Source organism: Neopelma chrysocephalum, unplaced genomic scaffold (assembly GCF_003984885.1).
Source record: "Neopelma chrysocephalum unplaced genomic scaffold, ASM398488v2 Primary Assembly neopelma1_24, whole genome shotgun sequence".
Taxonomy (NCBI): domain Eukaryota; kingdom Metazoa; phylum Chordata; class Aves; order Passeriformes; family Pipridae; genus Neopelma; species Neopelma chrysocephalum.
This window is the reverse complement of record NW_020897693.1, coordinates 46,729,751-46,757,060: the sequence shown is the minus strand read 5'-3', so window position 1 is coordinate 46,757,060 and position 27,310 is coordinate 46,729,751. Positions and strand designations below refer to the sequence as shown.

General features: G+C 40.2%; 3 protein-coding genes across 8 annotated transcripts in view; 1 reads left to right on the top strand and 2 right to left on the bottom strand.

Annotated features, from left to right (window-relative positions):
* TECPR2 (tectonin beta-propeller repeat containing 2) overlaps positions 1-7,246 on the bottom strand; it is a 41,880-nt gene extending 34,634 nt beyond the window's left edge. For all 3 annotated transcript variants that reach the window (XR_003532656.1, XM_027673990.1, XM_027673991.1), the window contains exons 1-6: positions 7,185-7,246; positions 5,378-5,527; positions 1,980-2,264; positions 1,738-1,866; positions 1,185-1,316; positions 92-249 (exon numbers count right to left, since the gene is read on the bottom strand). Coding sequence is in view for 2 of the 3 variants with exons in the window: in XM_027673990.1 (XP_027529791.1) it covers positions 92-249; positions 1,185-1,316; positions 1,738-1,866; positions 1,980-2,198 (638 nt within the window). In the remaining variant the exon portion in view is untranslated. The remainder of the gene's footprint in view (positions 1-91; positions 250-1,184; positions 1,317-1,737; positions 1,867-1,979; positions 2,265-5,377; positions 5,528-7,184) is intronic.
* Positions 7,247-25,574, top strand: CINP (cyclin dependent kinase 2 interacting protein). Of its 2 annotated transcripts, XR_003532660.1 has the most exons (6): positions 7,294-7,354; positions 8,547-8,715; positions 9,908-10,034; positions 11,554-11,683; positions 13,163-13,440; positions 25,493-25,574. XR_003532660.1 is itself a non-coding variant. In XM_027674003.1 (5 exons), exons 1-5 carry the CDS (start codon positions 7,348-7,350, stop codon positions 13,363-13,365), a joined length of 636 nt encoding a protein of 211 aa, XP_027529804.1. In that variant the 5' UTR covers positions 7,247-7,347; the 3' UTR covers positions 13,366-14,935. The 2 variants fall into 2 exon arrangements, 1 of the variants encoding a protein (XP_027529804.1); XM_027674003.1 differs by lacking the exon at positions 25,493-25,574 and having other exon boundaries at positions 7,247-7,354; positions 13,163-14,935.
* ZNF839 (zinc finger protein 839) overlaps positions 16,156-27,310 on the bottom strand; it is an 18,656-nt gene continuing 7,501 nt past the window's right edge. Inside the window, exons 1-8 of one of the 3 annotated variants that reach the window (XM_027673995.1) lie at positions 26,816-27,118; positions 24,968-25,888; positions 22,793-23,044; positions 21,929-22,021; positions 21,432-21,584; positions 20,206-20,346; positions 19,077-19,215; positions 16,156-17,560 (exon numbers count right to left, since the gene is read on the bottom strand). In XM_027673995.1, the coding sequence (XP_027529796.1) occupies positions 16,563-17,560; positions 19,077-19,215; positions 20,206-20,346; positions 21,432-21,584; positions 21,929-22,021; positions 22,793-23,044; positions 24,968-25,888; positions 26,816-26,911 (2,793 nt within the window). In that variant the 5' untranslated portion in view covers positions 26,912-27,118 and the 3' untranslated portion in view covers positions 16,156-16,562. Of the gene's footprint in view, positions 17,561-19,076; positions 19,216-20,205; positions 20,347-21,431; positions 21,585-21,928; positions 22,022-22,792; positions 23,045-24,967; positions 25,889-26,815; positions 27,119-27,310 lie in introns of those variants that run through there. The other 2 variants (XM_027673993.1, XM_027673994.1) reach the window with 2 other exon arrangements.

Sequence of the window (27,310 nt, the reverse complement as noted above, 5' to 3'; positions counted from 1 at the left end):
TAATTTCACTGCTTAGATCACTCTCTCTGTAATCCACTCTGAAATGCTAGCATTAATAGATGTGCCTGCATCAAGATTTTATGAGGGTTACTTTTTTCTGGGCTGTGTTCCAACTTGGTTGACGGATTTCTCTTCTGTGTAAAAAAGTAGAGTGCGTTGTAAAGTAGAGACAAGCAGCACCTTCTGGTTGTAATCCAACTGGACAATCGAAGATGGCTCTTCCAATACAAGGCTGGAGTTGCAAATACCCTTCAGAAGATACATACAATCAACAAGAGTCAAACCTTCCTAAAAATACAAGGTAGTAACTAACACTCCGAAGAAATTTATAAGCCCAAGAGAAAACAAACAAACAAAAGCTTTTGAACTCTGGTTGCCCAAAGATCAATTAATATTAAAACGTGGAATTCATTTATGTAGGCAAGAGGGAGGGAGATTGTGTATGCCACAGTGGCACACCATGAAATTCAATTTCTCTTGGAATATTAGCTAACACATTTCACTTGAAATCAATAGAAGCTCCAGGACACGTTTTCTTCCACTGCTGCGTCATACAGTGCTGAGACAATCATTACATTTGGCAATGTAAACCCTTCTGTCAAAGCACACGAGGGACAGTCACAGATAAATTAGGACAGACGTTGTCTAAATATTTCTCCCATACAGAAATTCAAATTAGCATTTGTTTTGTTGACATCCCAGCTCTGTATAATAAACAAGATGTTAGAAAAATTCCATTTACTCGTAACATGCATGTGAGGCCAGCAGCACCCAAATATTAGTTTCATTCTACACTCCAGACTTAGATGCTGAACAATTCTGGAAAAATGACCTCATCCATAAAGTCACATCCTTCAAAAGTACCCTTTCAAAACAAAAGAGAAAGTACTGGCTGAATGCTGAAGGAAGATACGATAGTTATTCAGACAGAAATTTGAAAAAAGAGAAGGATCACTACTTCTTTTAATATGTATTACTTTTTAAAAAAGGTAAGGCAGTTGTGAAGGATATCCAGTGGTTGTCATATGGGTGTGCACACACTTTACCAAGCGTACACATACCAATAAAGCCATCCAATTAAATACACGACACTAAGCAATTACCTAACTGCTAGATATGTAAACACACAAGCATTCTTTCAGGAAAGTGTAAATGTGAATAAGGTCTCTATAACAAATGCTCACCTGGTCTAGGTCTAGGGCAGAGTAGACAATCTTTCCTTTGTCATCTCCAGAGAATAATTTCATTCCATTGGGACTCCAAGCTAAAGCTGTAATGCTACTTTTGTGGATGCCAGCAACGTCAAATCTCCGGAGCTGTGAAACAGTATCAAAGCAATACAGGAATGAGGTGAAGAGAAAATGGAGGCACAAAGCCTACTCAGTGACTCCTGCCTGATTTAATTGGAGATCAAGTACAAAAGTGGAGGTCATTCTAATGTTTATTTAGCACAAAAAACCTAAAGACAAATCCAAAAACCCCACCACTGAATTGATCAGTTGTTACACAGGAGGAATCTCTCAAAAGCATATTTGATTAAATACGGTTTTTGTAATGTAAAGCATGTTTGAAGAGTATCGTTTCTTTAAGCTTAACATATGAAGCCTAAAACATATTCACAGATTCTTAATCAGGCAAAACTTGCTGTGTTTCACTATTACAAAGAATCACAGTAACACTCTATTAGGACTGGCTATAGTAAACCTCACAGAAGTTTAGCCAAATGCAAAGATTTACCTGTTTGTTTCTTCCAGGTAATGAAGACACAAGCTGAAAAACTGCAACCCGACCTGAGGCTGTACCAACAGCAACCAGATCATCAAAACAGCTCAGCAGCTTTACAAAAGTAATAGATTCACACTTCCCCTGTTGAAACAAACCATACCAAGAACTCACAAAGTTAATGAGACACAAACAGGAGCTCAATTCTGAGCAACTCAGCTTCATCAGAAGAGACAACAGTAAAAGTTGGTATTTACCTCAAAATTGTATTTTTTCATCTGGTTTAACTGTCTGCAGTAGAGATAAAGCATCCCAATGCTGCTCCCCACAGCAATGTAGTCTCCATTGGTATCAAGTGCTGTGAGATACACCACAATAGAGCGAAAGCCTTTTTGGATCTTTGTAGGAATGGCATTGAGGAGATAATATAAGGGACAAAATTCCTTAAATATAACCGGTGAAGCCACAGATGCCATAGCAAGGATTTGCACCAGCAATTTTAAGGCTGAAATAAACACATCTACTCGACCACATAAGGAAATCTGAAAGGCAAAAGCAAAATACATGTCGTTTACTTGTTTGAAGAGAGTCAAAGGTTAACAGAGAGCCACCATTTTTAGTAAGTAGGGACTAAAAAATTCTCACTTTTTGCTTTTTATAAAGGAAAAGCAAGCTAAACTCTTGTAGTGAATGTAGTTATTCTTAGAAGAACTTTCTTCTTAACAATTAAGTGTATTTCTCAGAACATCTAAGGATGCCTGGTAACCACTAAATATGGGATAACCACTTTTTCTAGCAGCTGTAAGCTTTTCAAAGTTGAGTTCCAATGCAGTATTTCTTCTCCTCTGCCTAGTGAAAGAACCACAAGGCCTCTGACACAGAACAACCCACGCGATATATTTCTTCATCTATTTGCAACCTCTACCCTCAATCCAGTGTCAAGAGCATGGGACATTGACTGTGTCACACAGTGCTGCAAGATCAAAGCAGCAAACTAGTATTTGTGCTCCACTCCTTAAGGCCCCACAGCCCAAGAAAAAAACATGGCTGAGAAACAATTCACCTAAAGCTACATCAGCTATATAATCAAATAATAACCAAAACATAAAAATAATGTGGTAGGAGAGGGGCAAAGCAAAAATTGAAGAAATCCCATTTTGACAGACCCAGGAAAATATCCATGTAGCAACTGTATTTACAAAGATAAGGAGCAAACAGAAAAAGAAGTACCATACACCCATGTTTTCTTTTATGGATAAGCAAATAATTTCATGCTTGTGAGCGACACTGTAAATATACTTAGAGGACAATATCTAAGAATAATGGAAACAAAGAGTCTGTTTACCTTCCTTGAGGAAAAAAAAACCTTAGCCATCGCTCATCACAGTAATAACACACTGGTTTCTTCAGAAAAAGCTGCTATGACCATGACAAACTTAAAAATATTCAAAATATTTATTTAAACCCAGAATTTTTCTCATTGCAACAACCCTGACAAGAACATTTTGCAGCAGTTCTCCTCATGGATGACTTTGAAATACGGAAAAGAAAAGAAACCTTCACTTCTAGAATTTTATTTTGCTATGAGCAAGACCAATCAACAGAATTGTTTAGAATCTGCCAAAAATACCTGCAGTTTTCCAAGACAAGAATTTTGAATTTCTGTACAGACAAAAGCTTTTTATGGTTGTTTACAGTCTTAACATTGAAGATTTTCATTAGCTTCAGCAAACTTATAACTTCCTTAGAGAAATGAAAAACAGAAGTCTACCAATTGACACTAGAAATGCTTCTAAATACTTAAAATTATTCCATGAAGTATCCCTACTGTAATTTGTGATATGTCCCATTGTGCCTAGTTTTAAGTTCTCTAAGAATGGAAAATGGCATTTGTTTGGCAGTTTCACACATTGCTTACAGTGTATATCAACAAAATTAGAAAAAAAAAAAATAGCTGCTCTGGTTTCATATCTCCATTACTGCGAAAAGCTCAGATGTCTCAATTTTCAAACTATTTCAGTTATTGTGCAAGAGGATTCAGCACACTCACTTTGGGCCTTTGCTATCAACATACAATTCCACTAAATCCAAAGGGATTGTTTGCGTGACATTACCCATGCAAGCCCACGTCAGACAAGACTGCAGGAATAAAGACTGGTTACTGGGCTCATATTTTATCTGTTACAAAAACTGATAACTAAGCCAGTAACTAAGCTAGCACCAGTTATTAGATGCTCTTAATTGTGATAAATTTTACTGCTTGCTAGAGCTTAAAAATCAATTCGACTCCCCTTCAGTGTTTACTAACCTCTCACAACACCTATTTCAAAAATATCACAAAGATTTGCTGATTTATGCGTCCAAAGTATTTCTGAATGAAGAGCTCCTTTCAGAGATGTTTTCTAGGTTAACAGATAACCCCAGTGCATCACAACTCTTTCACAATGTTTTCACACAGCATCTATTTTCCATGCACTACTTTAGGTTTCCTGCCTGTTCGTTCAGCACTTACTACTTTCTATCAACAGTCAACTAAATAAAAAGAGAACCCACTGCTAAAGTCTCCCATTTGCTGTTCTAAATAGGTTGTTTTGCAAGTTAAGTAATTTTGCTAGCTCATGGTCTTTTATTCTTTTTTTTCCTTTTTTTCTGATAGAATAAAATCCAGTCCTGAGTCTCACATGTACAAATCTGCCTCTGTCTAGTCCAACTTCCACCACTACCCAGCTACTGTCTCATGAATTTCATGTATTTTGTTTTTCAAGTCCCCTTCGTGACCCCTACAATTCACATCCATCAGCATCTGAAGCTGCTCTTGTAGCTGGAACCACCTCATACTCCCCAGTTGCCAAAGGACCTTCCAAATCTTCAGAATTTATTCTCTCTGTTTCCATCACTTCCCATTCCAGCTCAGCTAAACCATTAAAAACTTTGTAATTCATTACAAACTACGGAAATATGCACATTTGTACTATCAAGAAAAAGACTATTACTCTTTCCTCTACAACAACTCTATCTGCAACCTGATGCATGTTTTGTAAGTTTACATTAAATTTAAAAAAAAAAAGATTAAAAAAAAGGGAAAATTTGGTAGGGTTTTCCTTCCCACCCACAGAAAACAAGGGGAGAAATTATTTCTTGTCACATACTAAGTTAAGTTTAAAAACTGCTGTTAGGTTAGGGTTCTCACTCTTCATATAATATACAATCTTATTTCAATATTCTCTGATGACAAAATTGTAATAAAATTAAATTCACTTTTTTTCTCTATAATTCGTTCACCCTGTAAAATCAAAAAATGTAAAAATTTATTCATAAACTATAATTTCTTGCCATCATACACAAATTAGTTTCATCTTGAGTGTTTTTACAGACTAACAGAACACTTGCACTGCTTGTGTAAAACATGTAACTAAAAGCTCAAACTTTACTAAAAATACTAGTAATTAAGTAATTTTATCTATACAAAACAAATGTACAAGGGACTAGAAAATTTCCCATGTGGCCTACACATTCAAAACACCTGCACAAATGCCACAATTCTCTGCTTTTGATTCTAAAGTCTTCAATATCCTCTAATGACAGTTGTGCATCACATGTACTCTCTTCCTTTTTATTAACAGTTTTAGGATTAATTGGTATCTGTTTTTCCTACCTCATTAATCCAAGGCAAACAGGGGATATAAACTATTTTCTCAGGCAGATTGTGGAATTGGATGTGTATTCCCTCTGTTCACTCAGCCACAGTTATTCTGAAGTACATAACAGCCGTATAGGGCAAATCAGCTTGTGCTAAGCAGCTGTCCTGCAGCAGAGATAAAGTGGAGAAAAATACCACATCAAAAACAATCACCAGGCAGACAGTCCTTCCTTCTCATTTCACAAAGTTCACAACACGCTTTCAAATACTGCATTCAAGGCTATGTTCTGAAAAGCAGACTTTTTTATTTTATTTTCTCTTGTCTCAGAAACAGGAATAAGGTTCAGTGCTGCCTAACAGAGGCAACTAAAGCGAGAGATAATCCCCTGGTTCAGCAGACAGGCAGTGGTTAAAGGTTCAGTGCCAGGGTATGCCACAGATGGACTGCGGGAAGCTAAAGCTGTCACTGCATTTCTCTGAGCCCAAGTGTCCTGTTTGTACAAGAGGGACAACAGCTCCGTTTGGTTTTTTTTTAATCTTTGGCATAAAAACTTACATTTAAGTTCTTCAGAGCATAGACAAACTCATATCTATGACCAGAGCTAAACACAACAGCCTCTGTTCTCAACTAGATCCTGCCAACTAAAGAGGAAAGCTGTTTTCTTTTCTAATATTTCTCACACCTTTAGCTCCAGAGCAGGGTACCTGACTGCCAAATTACCAGAACTTTTCACAGCAAACTGCTGCCAAGCAGAGGGGAGAACACAAATACACCACCCCCCCCGAAGGAGCTCTGATTTCTTGTGTCCTGTCCTCAGGCAAATGACCAGCAGCACACAGGTCACGGTTACCTGATTAACACACACTTTGCTTTACACAGCTCATGAATTTTTGGCTCAAATGAGGTTTGTTTGTTTTCTCTTTGAAATAATAAAAAATAGACTGTAGAACCAACGAACAAATCCAAACAAAAGAGATGGAAAGGACAGAAGAAGTAGAATCCGGTGTCACTTTGCATCCCAGTATGCCAAGAGGAGCCAGGGAAGCCTGGCTGTACTCATGCTGATGAGTACATCCATCTTCCCTAGGAATCCTTCATAGAATCCTAGAAGGTTTGGGTTGGAAGGGACCTTAAAAGATCATCCAGTGGAAGGGACACCTTCCACTAGGACCAGGTTGTTCAAAGCCCCATCCAAGCTGGCTGTGAACCCTTCAAGGGATGGCATCCACAGCTTCGCTGGGCAACCCGTTCCACCCTCGCAGTAAAGAATTTCTTCCCAACATCATACATATATCCATATTCTTAATACCACAGATACACCTAATATCTACTATATACCTAATATATATGCCTGCCCTCTTTCAGTTTGAAGCCATTATTACACTTTATCTTAACCTCCCTTCCTTAGACGCACGACTATATTCCGACAGATGTTCCAAACCACTCCTTTCCAACAGGTGCCTCCTCGCCCCCTGCGGGGCCGCAGCTCCTGCCAGGAGACAGGGACAGAGCCGGGGGCTCCCGGCCGGACACCCGCGGGGCCGCTTCGCCTTCCCGCCGGCTTTACCGCGGCTTATGCCGGATTTACCGCCCAGACCCAGCGCTCCGGGATGGGGAGGGCGGCACAGCCCCTCCAGCAGCGGGAACAGCCGCCGAGCCCCCGCCCCGAGCCCCCTCACCCGGCGCTGCCCGAGCCCCGGGCGCCGGCCGGGAGCACCGCCCGCAACAGGCGGCCGCGGCAGGCCCCGCTGGCGGCGCCCGGGGCGGGCAGCGAGAGCCGGGCAGCCCCCCGGCCGTCCCGCCAGGCTCGGCTGCACTTACCGCTCCGGAGCGCGGGGCGGCCCGTCACGGAGGGGCGGCGGGAGCGGCGCTGCCCGGGCCCCGAGGCGGCGGAGCGGCGGCGGCCCCAGTGGCTGCGCCGCTCGGCGGGGCCGGGCTGGGCGGGGCCGGACGTGAGCGAACTTCCGCGGGCGGCGGGGCCGCCATGGCGGGTGAGTGCGGGAGGGAGCGGGAGGGAGAGGAGGGAGCAGCTAGAGGCGGGTCCTGGTGGTTCCTCGGTGAACTAACGAGGTTTAATGTGCCCGTGGTGCCCCGCCAGCCCGGCGGGCTGTCGCTGTCACGCCCGGGTGTGGGCGGTGCCCCGGGAGGAGCGGGGGACCCCCGTGTCGCACCATGTGTGTTACCTCATCAGTGTGTATAAATATCTGAAGGGGGAGTGCCAAGAGCATGGAGCAGGGCTCTGCTCAGTGGTGCCGAGCAATAGCACAAGAGGCAGCGGGCAGACACTGATGCACAGGAAGCTCCATCTGAATATGAGGAAGAACTTTACTGTGCAGTGACCGAGCACTGGGATAGATTGACCACAGAGGGTGTGGGGTCTCCCTCACTGGAGATATCCAAGAACCATCTGGACGCAATCCTGTGCCTTGTGCTCTGGGATGACCCTGCTTCAGCAGGGAGGTGGGACCAGATGACCCACTGTGGTCCCTTCCAGCCCGACCCATTCTATGATTATGTGTGGCCTTCACATCTGTGACCACTTTTCGGGCATCTCTGTGGATTTAAGTTAAAGCCAGCAAACGAGCAGGCAGGGTGTTATTGCTTGGCTTGGAGCCCTGTTTTGGCTGCTGTGTGAAGGTGGGGCTGCTTCGTGTGCTCAGAGGGATGTGCTGCAGGTTCCTGTTGCTCTCTGGGCCTCCAGGGAGACATCGTGAGATGTGGGCTTTGTGCTCAAGCAGTAAAGTGCCCACCGTCTGCAGTAAGACTCAGCCTTCCCCCAAACTCTTCCAGCTCATGCATTGCTGTGAATTAATTCATACCTTCATGGCATGAGCACTGGATGGATGCAGTAATTGTTGCCATGATTTCCTATACTGCATTAGTATTTGACTGTCAGAAGACTGCTAGATTAGTCAGCACTGCAAAGCTGCTGCTGTCCGTGCTGCAATATCACATGCAGAATGTGCTTGTGTTCTTTAAATAACCCTGTTTTCTTATAAATAGTAATAAGGCTGATAGATGAGGAATTAAGTTTCATGACCAGAGACAGTTAATGTAAATTCCATTTTACTTTAATCAATATTCTCCAGTAGAGCACGGAAATCATTCACACAAACTGCTGATAGACACTGATTTATTTCTGTATGCTTTAAATGGCTTCAATATCTTTATTTTCTCATACAGCAAAAAGTCCTGCTGATAGTACTCCAAGAAGGCCTGTTTTATCTGTCGGTGCAAGAAAAATTAAAGATAATGCAGCAGACTGGCATAATTTAATGATGAAATGGGAGAGACTGAATGATAATGGATTTACTACGGCAAACAAAATAGTCAACATGAAGATCAGTGAGCAGTAAGTATGCTAATACACAGGAATAAAGACAGCGTAAAGATTGCCTTTATTGTGAGATTAATCTGTTTTCTTCACTAAAAAGTTCTTTTTGGAGACAGGGGAGAAAACATGCCACAGTGGATAAGCTAGCTCTTAGATCAAACTCAGCAGCTGCACTTTTTGGTTACATAAACTATTTATATTCAAATAATAAATGTCTCATAAAGATTAAAATAATCTCATAAAGTAATGTCATTTGCAAGAAATGGAAAAATTTCTTTTACATAGTCAAACATAACAGATATTTAAAATACTTATATAATCCACAAATCTATAAATCTCACCCATGTGAGTTCCCTTACTCTCTTACATATTTTACACAAGTTTCACTCAAGTGAAAAGTTCAACAGATTTGAAGAAAGAATCAGTGATTTGTACAGACAAAAAGGTTTTAACAGTAATGACTTAAAAAAACCCCAACAGACAAAAAAACCACACCACCACAATACATAAACCCCCCAAACTAAAAACCAACAAAACAATAAAAAAAAGTGAAAGACTTAAAAAAAAACCCCACCCCGCTTTGGTAGAGCTATTATTTTCATGCTGTGAAGAAAAACCTAATTAAGAGGGTTGTGAGAAGAAGCTTCTTCAGAGTCCTGACAGCTGAAGGGGGTTTGTCTGACAAGGTTCTGACAGGTACAAGCTGAGGAGTATTTTGCTGTAATGGTGCCAGATGTTGCTTTTGCTCTCTAGCAGCTCCCTCTAAAGTCTGCCAGGCAGGGTAGGTGTCTGTACATTGGCTGCTCTGGGTTCACAGATAAATGTCTTGGCTTAAATTGTGCACAAATATGAGTTTGTGGTGAGGCACCAGGTTGTCATCCAGAGCAGATGAAGCCTGGGCAAACCTTTTCCATTATGGGAGAACAACCTCCAACACAGGGGCAGAGGGAAAAAGTGTTATCTTAACACCTGCAAGCACACTGTTTTCAAGCACGTGCTCTGAGATAGTTCTGTGTTTCTATTGAGGATTATGGTGTCGTTGTATTTGTTCCCATGGCCAGCTATGTGTTGTGCAATTTTTATGTAGGTATTCTCATGAACAGTCTGTGAGAGAGAGATTTTGTAGGATCAGGCCACATGGATTTTAAATCTGCACAGCTCAAGTAAACCTATATGCAGTTGTTTACTCTGCCTTATGTTTCTATTTTAGATTTCAAGACAGAAAACTGGAGATAGCATGTGATAACAGTGTCACAGAACCTGAAAAGCCAACCCCAAGATACAACGAAGAACTGGACAATTGCTGTGCAGAATTACTCGAGACCTTAAAGCAGATGGTAACGCTCATTTTCCAATCTTAGTCAATATGGATCAATTCCAAGTGTGCTCAAATATGACAGAAGGAAATGTTCTCAAGTATTTATTGTAGACAGAAAATTGGGGGTTTCTTTCATAGTTCTTTGGCTTCAAACCTAAATGATTATAAATCCAGCATGCACCATTTATTTGCTTGCTTGGTAAATTTGAAAGTTGGTTTTCAATCTGCCTTCTGTTTATAATTCTACTCCTCCCTTTATAAAGTGATCTGGAAATAAGTTGTACAAAGAATGCATTCTAAAACTGCACATGTTCTCTCATCCTGGATATTCTCTCTGTTTAGAACAAAAGAAACAACAAAGCATAAAGTAATGCTTTACCTGCCATCATATCCTTGCAGCTGTCTTTGATCAGACATAAAGCAGTTATATTTTTAGTCTGCCTACCTGCATTTGCTGTGCAGATCTCCTTCTCTAGAGAGTGGAGTAAGATAATTATTATGTAACCCTTTTTTTTCTGGATACATTGCTAGGAATTGATGTCACCTGTCAGTTTGACAAGAAGAAAACCATATTTTTCTACCTGAAAATGTAATTTAAAAGTCATATTAAAAATAACTTTTACAGCCTTCTGCCAAAGTGGAGGCCCATTAACACAGGCAGGATACCAGTCATCCAGTATTTAGAAAAAGCAGGAAACGAGCTAGATTTCCCTCAAATTTTGTGCTGGGGGAAAAAGTAACAGTAATTTGTGTGTTTTTTCATTGGGTTCTTTTTCCCTTGAGGTAGTTTTGTATTCAGACTATCAAGTGTGTTGATTCAATTTTTTACTATTCCTGAGTAATACGAGTCTAAGCATACTAAACATAACTACAATGACCTATTTTATTTTTCATTCCTTATGAGTTTATACCAGCTTATGAGTTTGTAGAAATATCTCTGTTTTAACTGCTGGACTTAGAGATACTGCCTGCAAGCTCCATTTTGTTGTAAATATTCATCCCCATCAGCAATGCACAAAGTCAGGTGAACATGAAGCAAGTGGATGGAATGACCTGTTTTTTGAAGCAGGCTGTTAGATCAGCCTAGATACCTTGTCAGTAGTAGCTTGAGCTGCTTTTCTCACCTGCTGCTGATCTTTTGAAATCAAATTTAAGACATTTTTACATGGTAATGTAAGAAAACCTGTGTTGATAGGGCTTGTGCTACACTTGTTTGATGTTTTTCCCCAGTGCTAAATTGCTATAGGAAAAACCTAGAGAGAGAAAAAATGACAGAGAGCTTTAGTATATTTCTACATGAGGGAAACAAAAGAATGTGCAAAATCAGTCATATCTGCAGTGTTCAAAATTTCAAGATATCTCATATTAAATATATAGATTCCAGGTGTCATGTCTCTCTGGAGTTAAAAAAATGTGATTTAGAAATGCTAAGACTAAATAGCCTTCATAAATAGCGTGTTTAAAAAAAATCCTTGAGATTATAGTAGCCTGATGTTCCTGAGATGTTCATCAAGATTACACATTCATCATTTTTTCAGACAAAAATACAACTGAAAATGGAAAAGCTGACTTTGACTACTAAAGCAATCTGTGACTTGGAAGCATTCCACCAGGGAGCTGGGAATTGCACAGCACCCTTCTTTCATACATGGCCCACATCATACTTCTGTAAGTAAAATATTGATTATCTTAGCTAATTACATTGTGTCTTTGATGTCATCTAATTTAAGACTGAAAAGTAAACCCTTTTATCTGGATGTCTTGCCTGAGAGAGGGTGTGTGTCTCCTTTACAATTGACTAATCAATAAACACGTGAATGCACCACTTGGCTTAGGGTTACTGCTGATCCCTGCTTGTGTGAAGTGCCAGACATTGTCTGACATGCAACAGTTACAGCACAGAACTAAGCTTGTCAGCAGCTTACAGTGGCCAAGCTGCAACAGCCACGTCCTCTGAAGGGAGAGACTTATGTGCAACTTGGTGGTGTTAAGCTGTAGGCTTAGCTGCTTGACACTGAAATTAAGTCCTTGAATGCAAAGAGCAAGCTATACCTCAGTTAATTCTGCAGGCAGCCAAAGAAAAATACCTCTGATCTCAGTGTCAGTCAAGACAAGTAAAGAAATGTTACTGTCTATTGTTAATTCTTTTAGCATTCACTTGATGGCAAAAGGTACTGCCTCCCAAGTGGTATTACCCCAGTTTTAAGACTGTCTGAATTCAAGAGAAGCCTGATTGCATGCAAACCAAATGCCTTCTTTGTGAAGTGAAAGTCATGTGAAGCCCTGCTTCTTCACTACCACAATTTAGCAGGAATCTTATATATTAGGTTCTGCCAGCTTAAAAGGGTAAGAATGACAAAGACAACTGCTATCAAAACACCCATTGTGACTGAATCATTTAGTGATGCTGTCTACTGCATGAAAGACTAAAACCTTCTGAAGGCAGTGATAGTTCAGGCTAAGTTAGAAACACAGGATCAGTCTCTCTTTAAAAATAATTTGTATGGTTATTCTTTAGGAAGTCAGACAATTAAAGATTATTATACAGATGCATTTAATCCCCCTGCCAGTATTACTAACATAGCTAGTAACAGTATTAGTTTTTACATTACTTCAGTTTTGGCCTGTTGGGGTTTTTGCTGTTGTTTTTCATTATTGATATCACTCATCAGTGACCGTGCATTGCTGAAGTGCCTGACAGCATGTGGGGGCATTCTTTAGTTTAGCTAAAATCAATAGGGACTCTAAAATGTGAAGCTTGTATTGCAGGATAGCATTACCAGATTTTAAAATCAAATTTCAGTTATTTGAGGAATAGCTATAATTGATAATTATTGATTCTAATTGCTAATTTTCTGGTGGGTTCTGAGAACCAATACCACTGCTTATTCTAGAATTAAATGGGGACTCATGTCAAAATCAGATGTGTGTAAAATATATCCCAAAGCTGAGGAAATTGTTTAGCATTTGATATTCTAATGTAAAAACATGATTAATGCTCTAAAAAAGAAGGTGTCTATATTTGGGCAATAGCTTATGTAAGGTAGGTGGATTTTTTAATGATCCACATATTTCAAGTATAATTTAACTTGTAGAGAATTGCTGGTATGTTCTGGTCAATATGCTTGTTTTTTTAATCCATTCCAGATGAGGTCTCTCTGAAGCTCTCTGAAATGTACAAGAAGGAACTACAACTCAAGCAAGCAATTGTACAAGACATTGCTCATTCTGCTGACCAGGATCTGCTGATGGTGTATTTATCATCGTGGTTATACCAGCCTTACATTGAGAACAGCAGCACACTGCTACTTGAAGCCATGCTGCTGGAGACAGGACACAGAAAGTGCTAGAATTCCAGAGGTTACATGGCTGGCTTCTAACGATGCTTACATGAAACTGAAATGGCAAATTGCAAGGCTTACCACGTAAGTTGAATTTTTGTAAAACTTATTAAAAAAATTTTTCTCTGTTTGTATTTATTATTTTGTCTTAGCTGATACTCCTGTTTCTGCATGGGACAATCTGGTTTTGGTTGTTTTATCCATTTTAAGAGCAGTAGAGAGGATACAGGTAGGAGGCTAAGTCCCCTATAATCAGGAAGAAGTAAGCACATAGACAGCTACAGCAAAGAATGTTACTTCTTTCCAAGTCTTGACAATCTGAAGTACCTTCACGGTCCCTTTGCCCATAGAATTTCAGCACTTCATGATCTTTCTTGGGGGGTCTTTTGCATGATTTAACAGGACGAGTGCTTTTGTACTGGCTTCGTAAGTGGAGAAGAGGAAAGCAAAAAAAGGCAGGATCCAAAAGAATCCACATAGTTTGGTATGTGATTCTGAAATGCAGTTTTAGACAATAGTGTAAATTCTGGTTTGGTTTTGAGTCTGGTGGTGTTAGGTGCATCACCCTTCAAGAGTGATCCAAGCCTGAACTACCACACTGGGAAGGTTTAGTACAACTCAGTATTCCACAGTCATATAAAAATGTCTCTTAATAATTTTAACTTTTTTCTCTTAGAGATGTTTCATGAAAGCATCTATTCAATAAAAAGAAGACCTCCCTCAGTCAGGGCTGTATCCTATATTGTTTCCTCCACCTCATAGGGCTCTGTGAGTTTTTCCTTGGATTGCTGCTACTGATATCAAGTGGTTTTTGTTTGCCTCTCTGTACTGATAGGAAAAGCAGCATCACTTACTTAACTGGCTCTAAGCTGAAACCTCATAAGCTTGATAAGTTTGCTGCAGTAACAGAACAGACAGACATGAATTGGTAAAGTTTTCTCAACATGTTGCTGTGTTGAAAGAGGTTGTTTCTGACAGCTAATAGAGTTCTATTCTTAGCCCAAATTTCTAGTGTCTAAAAAGCAATTCTGCTGTAGCTCAAGGAGAATACAATCAGTTAGGAACAGCTTTGTTGGGTTTTATTATTTTTCAGTGCAAGTGTTCCACTTAGTTTAACAGCCACTTTAATTTATCTGAGTAGGGCCAGACCCGTGTCACTATGGAAACACCTTCATACTTCAAAAATATTTTCCAAGGAGAAAAGATTGGTCCACATATAGGATTGTTCTTTTAAGATGGGAGTAGGTGTGTATTGTATTTCCCAGCATGTGCGAATCAATAGAGAAGACAGAATTGAAGCAAATATTCATTTTCTGCACAGGTGGAAATTGTGGTTTGCTCTTGTTTCTTAGAGGAAATAAGTTCTTCAAGAAGGGGTCTTCGTATTCACAGACCCCCTTGCTTATTGATTGCTGTCAGACATGGGAAGATTACTGAAAAATCATTGCAGAGATGTTTTGTCATAATAGCTCTAAGCAGTTGATTGTTATATTTGAAGCCCTCAGATGTAGTGATTAGACAGCCAGTACAAAAGAGTGTAATAAAGAATTGCTCACTGCAATCAGAGACTTTGAAAGACCAGCAGAATCTTGCTTTATATGCTACCTTCACTTACAGGGTAGGTCTGCATCCTCTGGCCATTACCACCTCCTAATAAAACCAAGAGGGGGAAAAACCCAAATCAAATACTACACCATAAACCCAACCACCAGACAGGAGCTCATTAATACAGAGCATCTTTCACAACCACACCTAAAAGGCAGTGCTTTGACTAATCAAATTCATCTTCTACTTAGGCAACCAAGAAAAAACCCAACCAAACAAATAAAACCAAACCCAACTATGTTAAAGGGACATAGAGCAGATTCTTTCACCTCTAAATTGTTCTCTCTCCTGTTTAGATTCAATTTTTTGTGGTGTTCTTCAGTAACAATACCATGAAAAAAACTGTGTTCATATTTGATTTATCAACAAAACAGCTCTCCTGCAGATCAAGGCCCTTAGTGGATTTGTCCAGTTATCTCAGTAGCCTCCTTTATTTAGTAATGAGGTGACACACACATTTTAAGGATATGTTACCAATGTACAGTAATGTCTACTCATTCGACACTGTTCCTTTTCACCTGTTAAAACTTCTTGGAAGACAAGACGGTGCCTTGGACAAGAAGCTGTTGGGAGGTCTCCGCAAAAATATATTATCTAAGGATTGTATTGAAAGTGTGACAAAAATACGAGATAGCCATTGCTAAGTGATTTGCCAAGTTTTCTCCCTGCCTAGAGAAACAGGGATTATAGTCAAGGATACCTTTGTATTATGATTAAACAGTGCAAGGCAGTGTGAAATTACTAGGAAGGTCAAAGGGTAGAACTGATAAAGGATCCATCATGTGAAAGAAAAACGTGTAATACCAGTCTCACAAAAATAGGCCATCGCAGACTAAAGCAAAAGAGAATTTGGTACCTCATTAAGGAAAATCAGATCACTACTTATGCACCTTCCCATTTTTGTCTAAGTAACAGCAATTTTTAAAGGTGTGGATGAACATTACACAAAACTTAAATACATTTCCAGCAGTTCAGTACAAATCGGATCTTGTTTGAGGCTATTTCTGTCACTAACTCTGTGGATGGTTATTTCAGTAAGGATCAGCTAGGCTGTCACATTGTTCCTGTAATGCCCAACTGTGGATTATACTTAAAACTGCCCATTTTTCCAGGCAGATTTATGTGCATCAAGTCTAGATGCTAATGAATATTCACGCCTCGAAAAACTGCAATACCAAAAAGTGTTTTGTAATCTCAGTGGCACAGAAAATGCACATTTTTAATATAGCTTTTATTTTACCCATATACAGCTTGCCTGTACACAGCACATCACTGCTGAACAGCAGTACAACTTACTGCATTTTTAGATGGCTAGAGAGAGAAGGAATTAGGTAACAAAAGGGAACAGTGCAACAATTTTAGGGTTGACAGATTTCTACTTTCCACCCATCCCCAACATATAAAGCAAATAGAACAATGTTAATTCTAGAATTTTTGGTTGCAATGCTGCTAGATTTATATAAACATAAGTTATAAAAAGTACAGGGCATAGAAACAGTTTACAAATAAGTTAAATTTCAATTATCTCAGTATTCACATTAGAAAAATATACATTTTATAATCAGTCTTTTCCAGAAGAAAGCTTATAGGGTTTTTCTAATTTATGGCTCCAATTCACTTTGCGAGAGCAAAATATCTTCACTTTGGCCACCTGCTTCCATTGCCAGTAGTGCTTCCACAGTTTCCAAAGGTATCCCCTCAGGCGTACGAATGTGCATTGTAGTACCGCTGGAATCAGTTACAATAACGATGCCCTCTGCCCGAGACAAAACAGCAGTGTCTGGATGAGATAGGATAAGCCCATCTGAAGTCTGAATAAAAATCTGTTCGTGTCCCTGAGACAAAAAATCATGGCTCTCATCGGAAATCTCAAAAGCTACAGTTTCATCTACAGTAACTGTATTCGCCAGCTCATGTGCTTCCTCTGTCCCACAAGAGTAGTCAGTCTGGTTTTTAAAAGCATTTTCATGGTTCACATGAGCAGACAGGGAGGCTCCCTGGACAGCGTTTGGGTGCGACTCAGCCTGAGCACTGTGTGGGTAGTTTATTGGCACAACGTTTGCTGAAAAAACCTTTTCAAGTTCCTGCATCTCGTCAGTCATACCAGCGTTAGCGTTACAAAATTGCTCAGAATGTTCTTTAATTGCAAAATTAGGGTTTTCTTCTTGCAGTTCCTGATATTTTTGATTGTGGCCATTTTCCTCACTCGTTGGCAAGTCAGTGCTCTGACTGCCCACTGCGTGCTCCGACACGGAGCCGCAAAGTTCCGGAGCTGCCAGTCCACCCACCACATTCTCGCTCACAAAGTGCCCTTGAACCAGCTCTGGTGAACCATCTGCTTCAGCAGGCAGCACGACCTCAGTGTGCACCAGGGATGCGTCACCTGCCATATCTGGTCCCTGTATGTTCACAGGCTGGGAATACTCTATCCTCATTTCCACAGTCTGGGAGAAGGTACCTGAATTTTCAGCAGCGATGCTAACTCCCGAATCAGCAAGTGAATTATGTTCCTCTGCTGTTGGTAATGTACTTCCAGTTGTGCAGCAAGTGATATGCCTATCTTCTGAAAGCAGGATTTCTCCATTTAATGGATTAAAACCTGAAAAGGGGAAAGAAATATAATTTTGTTGGGCAATCTAATACTGCAGGACCAGAAAGCTATTTTTCAGCAATAATTTTGGAGGGAAAGCTAGACTACTTCCCTGCTTTCTTCCCCCAAATTAGCAAACCTGAAGCACCTACAAGTTCCACAGAACTTCCCAATAAGAAAGTCAGTATAAAAATACTTAAGGAATTTTTGCATAATGATATATTATCACTATTTCTATAAAAATATATTAAAAAGCATAATTTTTCTGTTAATCCTGAAAACAACCTGGTCTGAAAGTCAAACTCAATTTTCTTCCATCTGTCATGCAGTCAGTAACATTAAAAGATAAAGACTTCACCGGGCACAAACTTGTCAGCTGCTCATCCCCATCAGTAAGCTGACAGAAGCATTTAAACTTGATAAAATTTCTGTTGATAATTAAGCTCATCCTGGACTCAGACATGTCATCAAGTTATTACATATTAATTAACTGTGCTAACAGCCCCAGCAGCACTTTCTTCCTGTGACAGAAAAGGTAAAAAACGCTAGAAATGCAGTGTTTTACCAGTTACTTGACCTGGACCAAGTGCCAGATCACAAACCCCACAGGTAATTGCACAGTAACTACTAAGATGCAGTAGTATGACCTGCCAGTTTTTATTACTGCAGCTCAAAAGGAACAAGTAGGTTGGTTTGGGGTTTTTTTGTTATGAAAGATATCACTGCACAACAAAGGAGGCCTAACAGTGCAGAAGGGACTATTTTTAACTTTTTGCACTGTAGACTAGCAAAATCCCGACTAGCAGACACAAGTGAAAAAAAAATTTTAAAAACTCATATCCCAGAAAAAAACCACAGTACAGCAAGAAATAAGCATGGTCATAGAGAGAAAGAAAAACAAACTAAGTGGAGGAAACAAAAACCACCCTTGATTGAAAGACATGCAAAGGGCAAGAGCAAAGCTGCTTACAGCAACACCAGAAAAAGGCATTTACAAAGCAAGATGATGGTACTGACGTACACATCTTACTCGAGATTTTCATTCTTTTCACTGTTACCCTGCCAATCTGAGGGGCAGCCTGCACTAGCACTCCCCCAAGATCCACTGAGCTCTGGTAATTCTGCTATTGCAGCCTGCTGAGCCAAAGAGGAAGGACACACACTCTGCTTCCTCTTCCTCTGCTCTCCCACGGCTGACACAATGGTCATGGCACCATCCTCACTGTGAAGGATGGGATGGACAGGAAGCACACAGCAGAGGACAGTACCATGCTCATAGTACTGCAATAGTATCAATAACTGGATTATCATGCATCCAGAATTGAACTACTGCTGTGGTCTTCATCATCCATAATGTTTCCCCCCTCATGAGGCCTTTCCAGTTAAACTACTGCTTTTGAAGGACCTGGGGAGCAAGTTAAGAAATGAAACTTCCAAGACAAACCCCACAGTAGCTTGAAGAACAAAAGAGACTTGTTCAGCTCCTGCATGAACAGAACAGAATTGGAAAATGTGAAGAGGTTACCATCTTTTTCAAACAGTGTACAAAAATTCCCACTCTTTTCTTTCACTTCATCTTGACTGGCATAAGCATTATTCACATTCTCTGTTACGTCTTCTAACTTGGTCCTTTTGGCTGGTGGCAACAGTTCCTCCCCTGAGTCCTGTCAATACAAGAGATGATTAACTGGCTGCCACCATAACAGTTGACAATATTGGAAAAGATCACAAACTAACTGTGGAGCACTTTGGGGCAGCTGAACTGATGATGCTTGAAAACAGGATTTATGCTACAAGTCTTCCTAAAAGGTAAGGATTTAAACACAGCCCTCACACTTTGCCAAAATGCCACCAATTACTTCTGATTCTTGGTTGAAACAATCTGGCCTTGCTTCAACATTAAAGCACTTCCCCGAGCCTTTGTGATTAGCTGTACCCATGAAACCTGCTGTAAGCTCTATCCAGCTTCAATACAGGCACAGCTTGCCCAGCATTGTTTGGTTCATGAAGAAAACACGATCAGCTCTTAAATTTAACCACAGGCAGAAAATGAAAAAAGCACTTGTCTTATTTATCTACCACCAGAAACAACTCTGGATTAAATAAAAAGTAGATAATTTAAGGGGATGGACCACAGAGATGTGACATCCAAGAAGAGCAAACACGGCTTTCTGCAACAGCTAAACTGTAAACAGACTAAAGCTGGTCAAGCGACTCGTCAGAAAGAAAGGAACTGTTTTCATGCCCCTCTATCTACCACCAATTAGCACAGCAACCACTTCTCCCACGTCCACGCCTGCTGTAGGTTAGGCCATTTCCTCCAACACAAGTTATTGGAATTTGTGGGGCCCCCATTTACTAGAACCTCCACAAAATCCTTCCATCCCCATATCATGACATTACGTGTAAGCCTTTGAGATTCTGTCCTGAATGCTACCAAGTATCTTCCCAAAGTACATATTTAATGTGCTAGTTCATAGGCCCTGCTATGATACCACAGTAGAAAGTACTTTAAGTATTTCTGAACACCACAAAAGCAGTACTTTAACCCAAGTCAGATAACACTAATATAATTTTGTAAGGAATAATTATCTGTTTTAAAAAGTTTAATTTGTCTCAGTTTCATTTTTAATTTTCACAAAGGTATTCCATACCTCAGCTAACCGTTTTTGTCTCAGTATCTCCAAAGGCACTTGCTCACTAACCATTTTAATTACACATTGTGAACAAGAGTCTGCACCTTCTGTCTTTCGTTCTCCAGTGAGTATTTCTGTAATTCCCAGCGATTCAGCAACCTTTAAAAACAGATATAGGGGAAAAAGTAAAAGTTAACCTCTCAAATCTGAATGCATAAATACTGAAATATGGATTAGTTCTCTTAAAACTGAACTAGAACTACACAGTGTGTAGCCTGACAGTCATCACAGCTCACTACAAGTATTTAGACTCCGCTGTTTTCTACCAGCCTCCGCATTGATACAACATGACCTTCATTTGAAGGTGACTATTAACAAGCAAACTCAAAAGAATCAGGAGTACAATGGTTATATATAGAATCCAGAGAGAGTTACTCAGAGCAGAGTTTAATAAAGAAGATTGTTGAGGCTATCATATAAAAAACATTTAAAGTCTCCGAGTAGGTTAAAGATTCTTTCCCCCCCCTTACATTCCACTCCTGTGTTTCATCTTATCAAGGCTGGGTTGTTTTGGGTTTTGGTTTAGTCTTGTTTTGGTTTTCTTTTTTAAAGAGCATCATTCTATATTAAGAATGCACATTAAAACAGAAGAGAAGCAAGAAAGAAGTTCCATCTGTCTTTCTAGATGCAGCTCCACAAACAACAAATATGAAATCACTAAAATAATAGTTTGCAGTTTTATTAACGTGTTCACTGCCTTTCACATTTGTTAGTTATGACTGTGAACTGCATAGATGCATTCAGTTTGTCCTCATTTTGCAATGAAACTACTTATCGCTTTAAATCAAGGTCACTTATTTTAAATATAGACCCTCCTTCCTTATCAAACATCAGGATGTACTTTTATCAGCAGTTAATGCTAAATACACCTTTCAGTAACATGCAGCTTCATACTACTCTAGATATGCAAGGCAGGTATCAGCACTGCTAGAATTGCTTTTTATATTTCTAGTTGTATCCACTGACATAAAACTACAATTCTAGTTTATTCTTCTTTATTTCTTCTTGGTAAGTTGTTGGATTTTTTACCATAATGTTTATTTTTGCTAATCAAAAATCATGTTTTCTTCAAATAAATTCACCAGCACAACAAAACCTATCAGAGAAAATTAAAAATGCAATGCATCTAAAATAAAGCAAACAAACAAAAAAAAATCATGGTTCCAAACAGAGTGCTTTATTACCTTAGCATCTTTTATTTCAACAGGCTGCTGGCAACTCACAGAATCAGAATTACTGAGGTGATCATAAGCCATTTTCTTTACCATGTTATGCAAGTCTTCAAATTCCCTATACACATCTGGAAAGTAAGCTTTGGCTGGATATCCTTTTTCAACCTAGAAATAAGAGGGAAAAAAAAAGGGGCTCGTTTCTCCTGTATTTTAAAAAAGATGAAATTAAAATCTGTCAAGTTTGTTTTGTTCAACATTTTAAAACAGAAACATTAAAGTCAAAAGATTATGGAATGTTCAAAATGCCACTGAACCAGGCAGCAAAAAGCAAGGCTTTGCGTTGAGACCTAGCAGAGTTTTGCCTCTGTAAGACTGAAGTGATGTGTGGAACTTCTACGTGCCACACAGTTCCAACTTAGGAAATTCAATTATGTCTCTAAAGGAATCTTTTTATGTATACTAAGGAAAGCGTCCCTGAAGTAATTTAACATTTTTACATAAAAACTCACCTTCATCAACAGAAATTCATACACTGTAACAAGCTTTGTAAGACGTGGGAGAGCCAGCTCCATTAAGTCTTCATTATCACACTGTTGTATTAGCTGTCAAAAGCCAGAATGAGTTTATTAGGAAAAAGCAGCCCACAGGTTATGCATCCCATTTGCAGAATATAACACATCACTACTTTTTTCTGAAAGATACGCCCTATGTTTAAGCAGCTTTGAGAATGGATGCAAACTAACACCAAAATGGGATAAGTTAGAAAACCTCAGAACAGTTACTACTCATCTACAGACAAAATTCAGTCCCACAGATGTTGCCAATTCATAGAAAGAACAGCAACCTCAGTAGCTTTAGTAGCCATAAAGGATCTACAACACATAGGAAACAAAAGAGCGAACTGTGTTAGTTGCATGGATTTTAATCCCCATTCTATCCCCCAAGACCTTCTTTGTGGACTTGGGTTTGTTTTTTTTTCTTTTTTGATGTTGTTCAACTCCAGTTGGGTTTGTGTTTTTTACTATGTTGGAGGAGATACATATTAGTGGCTAGTAACTTTCCTTCTCCAGAAAAAGGATAGCAAGAGTACATCTACATGTCAAAAGTCCCTTTCCAGACTGAGATCCCATTCTCTTTTCCCACTGTTCTGTTGGAAGTATTTTTTTTTTTTTCTTAAAAGATAACTTAATGTTTTCTTCTGAGAAGACATCTTAGGCTTTCATCTTGTCAGTACACAAGTATGTAAAAAAAAAATTCCAACAAAATCTTTTTTGAAAATGATTCATTGCAAATAAGTGATTAAAAAAAAACAAGGAAAAAAAAAGAGGGCAGGGGGAAGACACTTGTGAAGTAATTGCAGAAGAGAACCATACCTCTTTTAACCTAGCTTTTCTTCTGAATACATTGTGTTCTGCTGACACACTACTAAGTGACTTTGAAGGGGACTGACCAGGTCTGCTAAGCCTTCCAGAACACCTGGATCTTCCACCCATCCTTGGCCGACCACGTCTCTTTGGTCGTCTGGGCCTTCCAGGTCCCTTTGGAGTTACTGGTCCCCGGTGTCCTGAACTGGTTTCATTTTGTTGCTCTGCCAGCAACTGTCTGCTTTCTGCAGTCTTTGAAGTCTTAATTAAAAGAAAGAAAAAAGTATTTATTCACCATTTTAAATACTATTTTGAGGAAGACAGTTTTTATAATTAAGTTTGTCATCTATGCAAACAATAAATAGCATATTAAAAAATGCAAAGCTGGATACAAACATAACTTGCAAAGAAAAGTTGTGGAATAAATCTACCACATAGTAAATAAATTAGTAAGACTGCTACTTCTGCAACACATATATGCCATTATTTGCAAAGTTAGCATTTTTGATCCACAAAATGTCATCCAAAATACAGAGATTATGGGAATATAATTAATGAGCTGTTTTAAGTCAGTTAAATACATTTAATATTTTTGAAGTAAAATATATCATCTTCAAATAAAGAGGTTGTAGAAATAAAACGTATTTAGCAGTTAAACATACCCAAAGAGTAAGTTGGGTTTCATTCTAACCATGTCAAAGCATAAAAAATTTATAGGAAAGACAAAAACTCTTACACTGACAAGCCCAGTAACTAAATATCAAAATATATTGCCCAGTTCCCACATTTCAAAATTCTTAGTCTTCCCAAGGGACACAGCTAAGAAGCAGCTCCTGTTACAAGACCCCATAAAAACAGAAAAGGTACTTTGAGTTGCTAAGTTATTGTGATTTCAGGGCAATTTTTTTTACTGTTCAAAGCAGTAATTTCTTACTGAACACGTCTTCCCTTCCAAGCTAAAATTTCTAAGAATGTTCTAGTATCTTTTAAGAAAGGAGTTTATAATAGTACTGAGGTATATCAGGCTTCTTTGCATAATCTGTACGTTTGCATCTCAGCATTCAGTAGCTCCTTACTATTCTACTGATTAGGAAAGCTCTAAAAATGGCAAATTTATGTCAGTTTTATCCAGGGATTAAATTATTAAATTAGTTCTAAATATGACATCAGACTAGGTTGAGCATGGGGATCTTGATTGCCTTCCTGTCTGTATCATTGTAACAATTTTAATAATCCTGCTATTCTTTCTAGGAAGTATTCACTTGGCCAAAACCTGTAACATATCAATGATTATCAGGAGTAGTATAATATACAAGACTAAGTCTTTTCTAAATCCTCATCATCCTGGGTAAAATAAGTGCTGTACAGGGAAGTAACAACTCTACAATAATTCAAAGAGCAAACTTCAGTATTCTGCAGTTCTCTTTTTCCAAATATGATAGATTAGTGTAGAGGATGAGGGGAGGTTGCGTTGCTGCACTGGCAACATAAGCTGTAAATTTTTGCTTTCCTGTGAACAACTTCATAAGTACAAACTAAAGTAATAAATGTGACACCCCTACATCTAAATGAGTACTTTTTCCTAGGCAGCAGCTGCATCAGCTCTTGCTGCAAGATGTTAAGAGTCATTTAAATATTAAAGCAGAAACTTTTAAGTGACCAGCTTAAAACATCACAGAAAAAAATTTGCAGCTGAAGTAGCTTCCAACCCAGAGACTCAAGTTTCACCAGAGTATTTGGTGTGCAGGGTTTCAAAGCCAGGCTTTGAACACCTGCTCTAGGAAAAGCTGCAGTCCACTGCTGTTTAGAAAATAAAGGTTTTTGTGATGACACTATTGCAGTAACAGAAATTGATAGAGCAGATGATGTCCTGCTGTGCTGCTAAAGGCTGTAACTGAATAAGAGTGTTCTTATCCAAATGCAGAGAATGTATTTATCCAGACAAGGTGAAAACTGTATGCAGTAACAAATGAACACTCAGTGAACATTCAGTTATAGGTGTCTGTGCAAGAGTACTATTCCTGCAACACTGCAAGAGACAATTTGATTTTTAAAGCACTTCAATAGGAAATTTGTTTAATGTAGTGTATCGGTGGATATTTCTGAGCAGAACAAGACTGTACGGCCGCAGAACTGCCACTCTACTTCCCACAGAACTGACAGCTTTTCCAAGTAACACTTTACCTTTTCTCCAGCCTTTGAATCAACAGTTTCTTCCAGATTGGTAGCTAGTGCATTTTGATGATTTAAAGCGACAGCAATTGAATCCAAATATGCTGGATTTATCCTTTCCTCTCTTATTCCACAGGCATTGTCCACAAATATACTTCCATTAGGCTTATTTAGAGGTATTTTTTGAGGTGAAGACTCCAGCTGTCCATGGCCTGGGTTAAGTTTATAATGTCTTGCTAATCCTCCTTTTCCTATGTAAGATTTTTCACAAGTCTGACATTTAAACATTTTGGGCTTCAGATTATAATTTGAAGAACTGAATAATGCATCCTTTCCCTTCACCTTTCCTTCTTCATCATCTTCTATACTCAGCTCAGAGTAGTCATCAGAATCAGACTGATGACCATCAGCCAAATCCTCCATTTTAATGAATTTATAGTCTTTAGCTTTGTATTTGGGGGGGCGTGAAATCCGTCCAGAACGAGTTTTCACCTTCAAGGATTTTTTTAACTTGTCATCCTTTTGCTTTTTTTCAAGGCATGGTGTACTTGAACTGGCTGCAACCACGGTAGTGTTTGGAGACCTTGAAGCCGACACTGCGGCACGAGTAGCTTTCTGTCCATTTACCATCTTAGATGTGGGAATCTTGTTCACAGACACTGATCCATGAGATGGCAAAGGTCTCTGCATAAGCAACTGAACTGGAGACTCGGAAGAACTATGCAGGAATAGCTGCTGCTGCTCAGTTCCTGAAACAGGCTGTATCCTAATTATCTGGGGATTAATAATACCAAGTCCTGGCATGCTAGAATTCCTACCAACCGGCTGACTCAGCGTTATAGTTTTGGACTGGATTGGTGCCAATGATGTCATTGGCCTTTCAGTTTCCTTCATCTGTCCTGGCTGAACTTGGACACAAATGGCTTCCAGCTGCTTTTGTGGAAAAAAGGAAGAGTTGCAATTACACAAATACAGTATTAATAAATACAGTACTTATCAAGATAATACACACATGCCCTTAAAGAAAAGCTTGAAGAAACCACTGCACATCATAAGTTTTCCATTTTAATGCATCAAAGCACAGATTTAACATCAAAGCATAAATTCCCTTCCTTCCAGCTACGGGTTTTCCTGTATATTTACTGCTGTGATTGCTGTTCAACTAAAGCATGTAAAGTTTGCTCTGAGGCCATGTCACAGCTTTGTTTCCTGCTAGCAGGCCTGTCTGGAATAGCAGAGTCAACGCCATCACCAAGGCACATTCATAACCTTCAGCAAACCCCACACGCAGAACTACAGCGTGCTACATGACACAGGCCAAATACCAGGTCCAGAACGTACTATAATATGTGCTCACTTCAAAAAAACTTTGTGGTGATGATTCAGAGAAGGTATATGTTACTGATCGTCTCCCTCACAGTCTCTCCTCCTCATCCAAAGTTCTGCCTCAGCTCAAATCAATCACTTGACAACCCCTAAACCCCAAAATGTGGGCTGAAAGCAAAGGTACTGTCACCTTCTTGTAAGAGTGGCACACATTATCTACCTGTGCATCACTACTGCGAAACATCCCTTCTAAGCAGTTCTCGCTGCACATATTGTCAGACAGAAACACTGACCACGGCAGCTATTAGCTACGTTCAAACACAGATTTTCCTAAACCACGTTGAAGGCTGTGTCTTTGAGCTGTGGCACTGGAGTCTACACCCGAGGGCAGGTGTTACTGAAGAGGAAGGCAAAAAAAAAAAAAGAAATATATTTAAAGCAATTAAGCAATTAAACCCGCCAGAGCCGTGGATTTCACCACCGAGCGGGTACCGCAGGCTCCCTCTTTCCCTCCCCGCCCAGCCCCTGGGTTACCTTCTGCGGGAGGAGCCGTGCGGCCGCCGCGGCCCTGCCCTGCTGCAGGGCAACCTGCTGGGCCACGCTCTGCAGCTGCCGGGCGGCGTTCTGCATGATGCCGCCCGCCGGGCACGGCTGCAAAGGGGGGGCAGCGGCGGCGGCCGCCAGCGGCTTCTGCTGCTCCTGGGCCTTGCTCACTTGCTCGATGACCCGCCGGAGCTCGGCGGGGGCCAGCGGCGCGGCGGCGGGTCGGGCCGGCAGGGGCGGCCCAGGGCTCTCCAGCAGCCGCTCCAGCAGCCCCGTGCCCTCCGCCGCGCTGCCGTCCGCCCGCAGGTACAGCACGGCGCCGCTCCCTGCCGCGCCGCCCTCCAGGGCGGACAGGCTCTGCACCAGCTCCTCCGTCACCGCCAGCAGCTCCTCCCGCCCCGCCGCCGCGGCCGCGCCGGGGGCAGCCCCGCGGGGCCCGGGGGGCTCGTCCTCAGGGGGCGGCGGCGGAGGCGCCCCGGCGCCCCC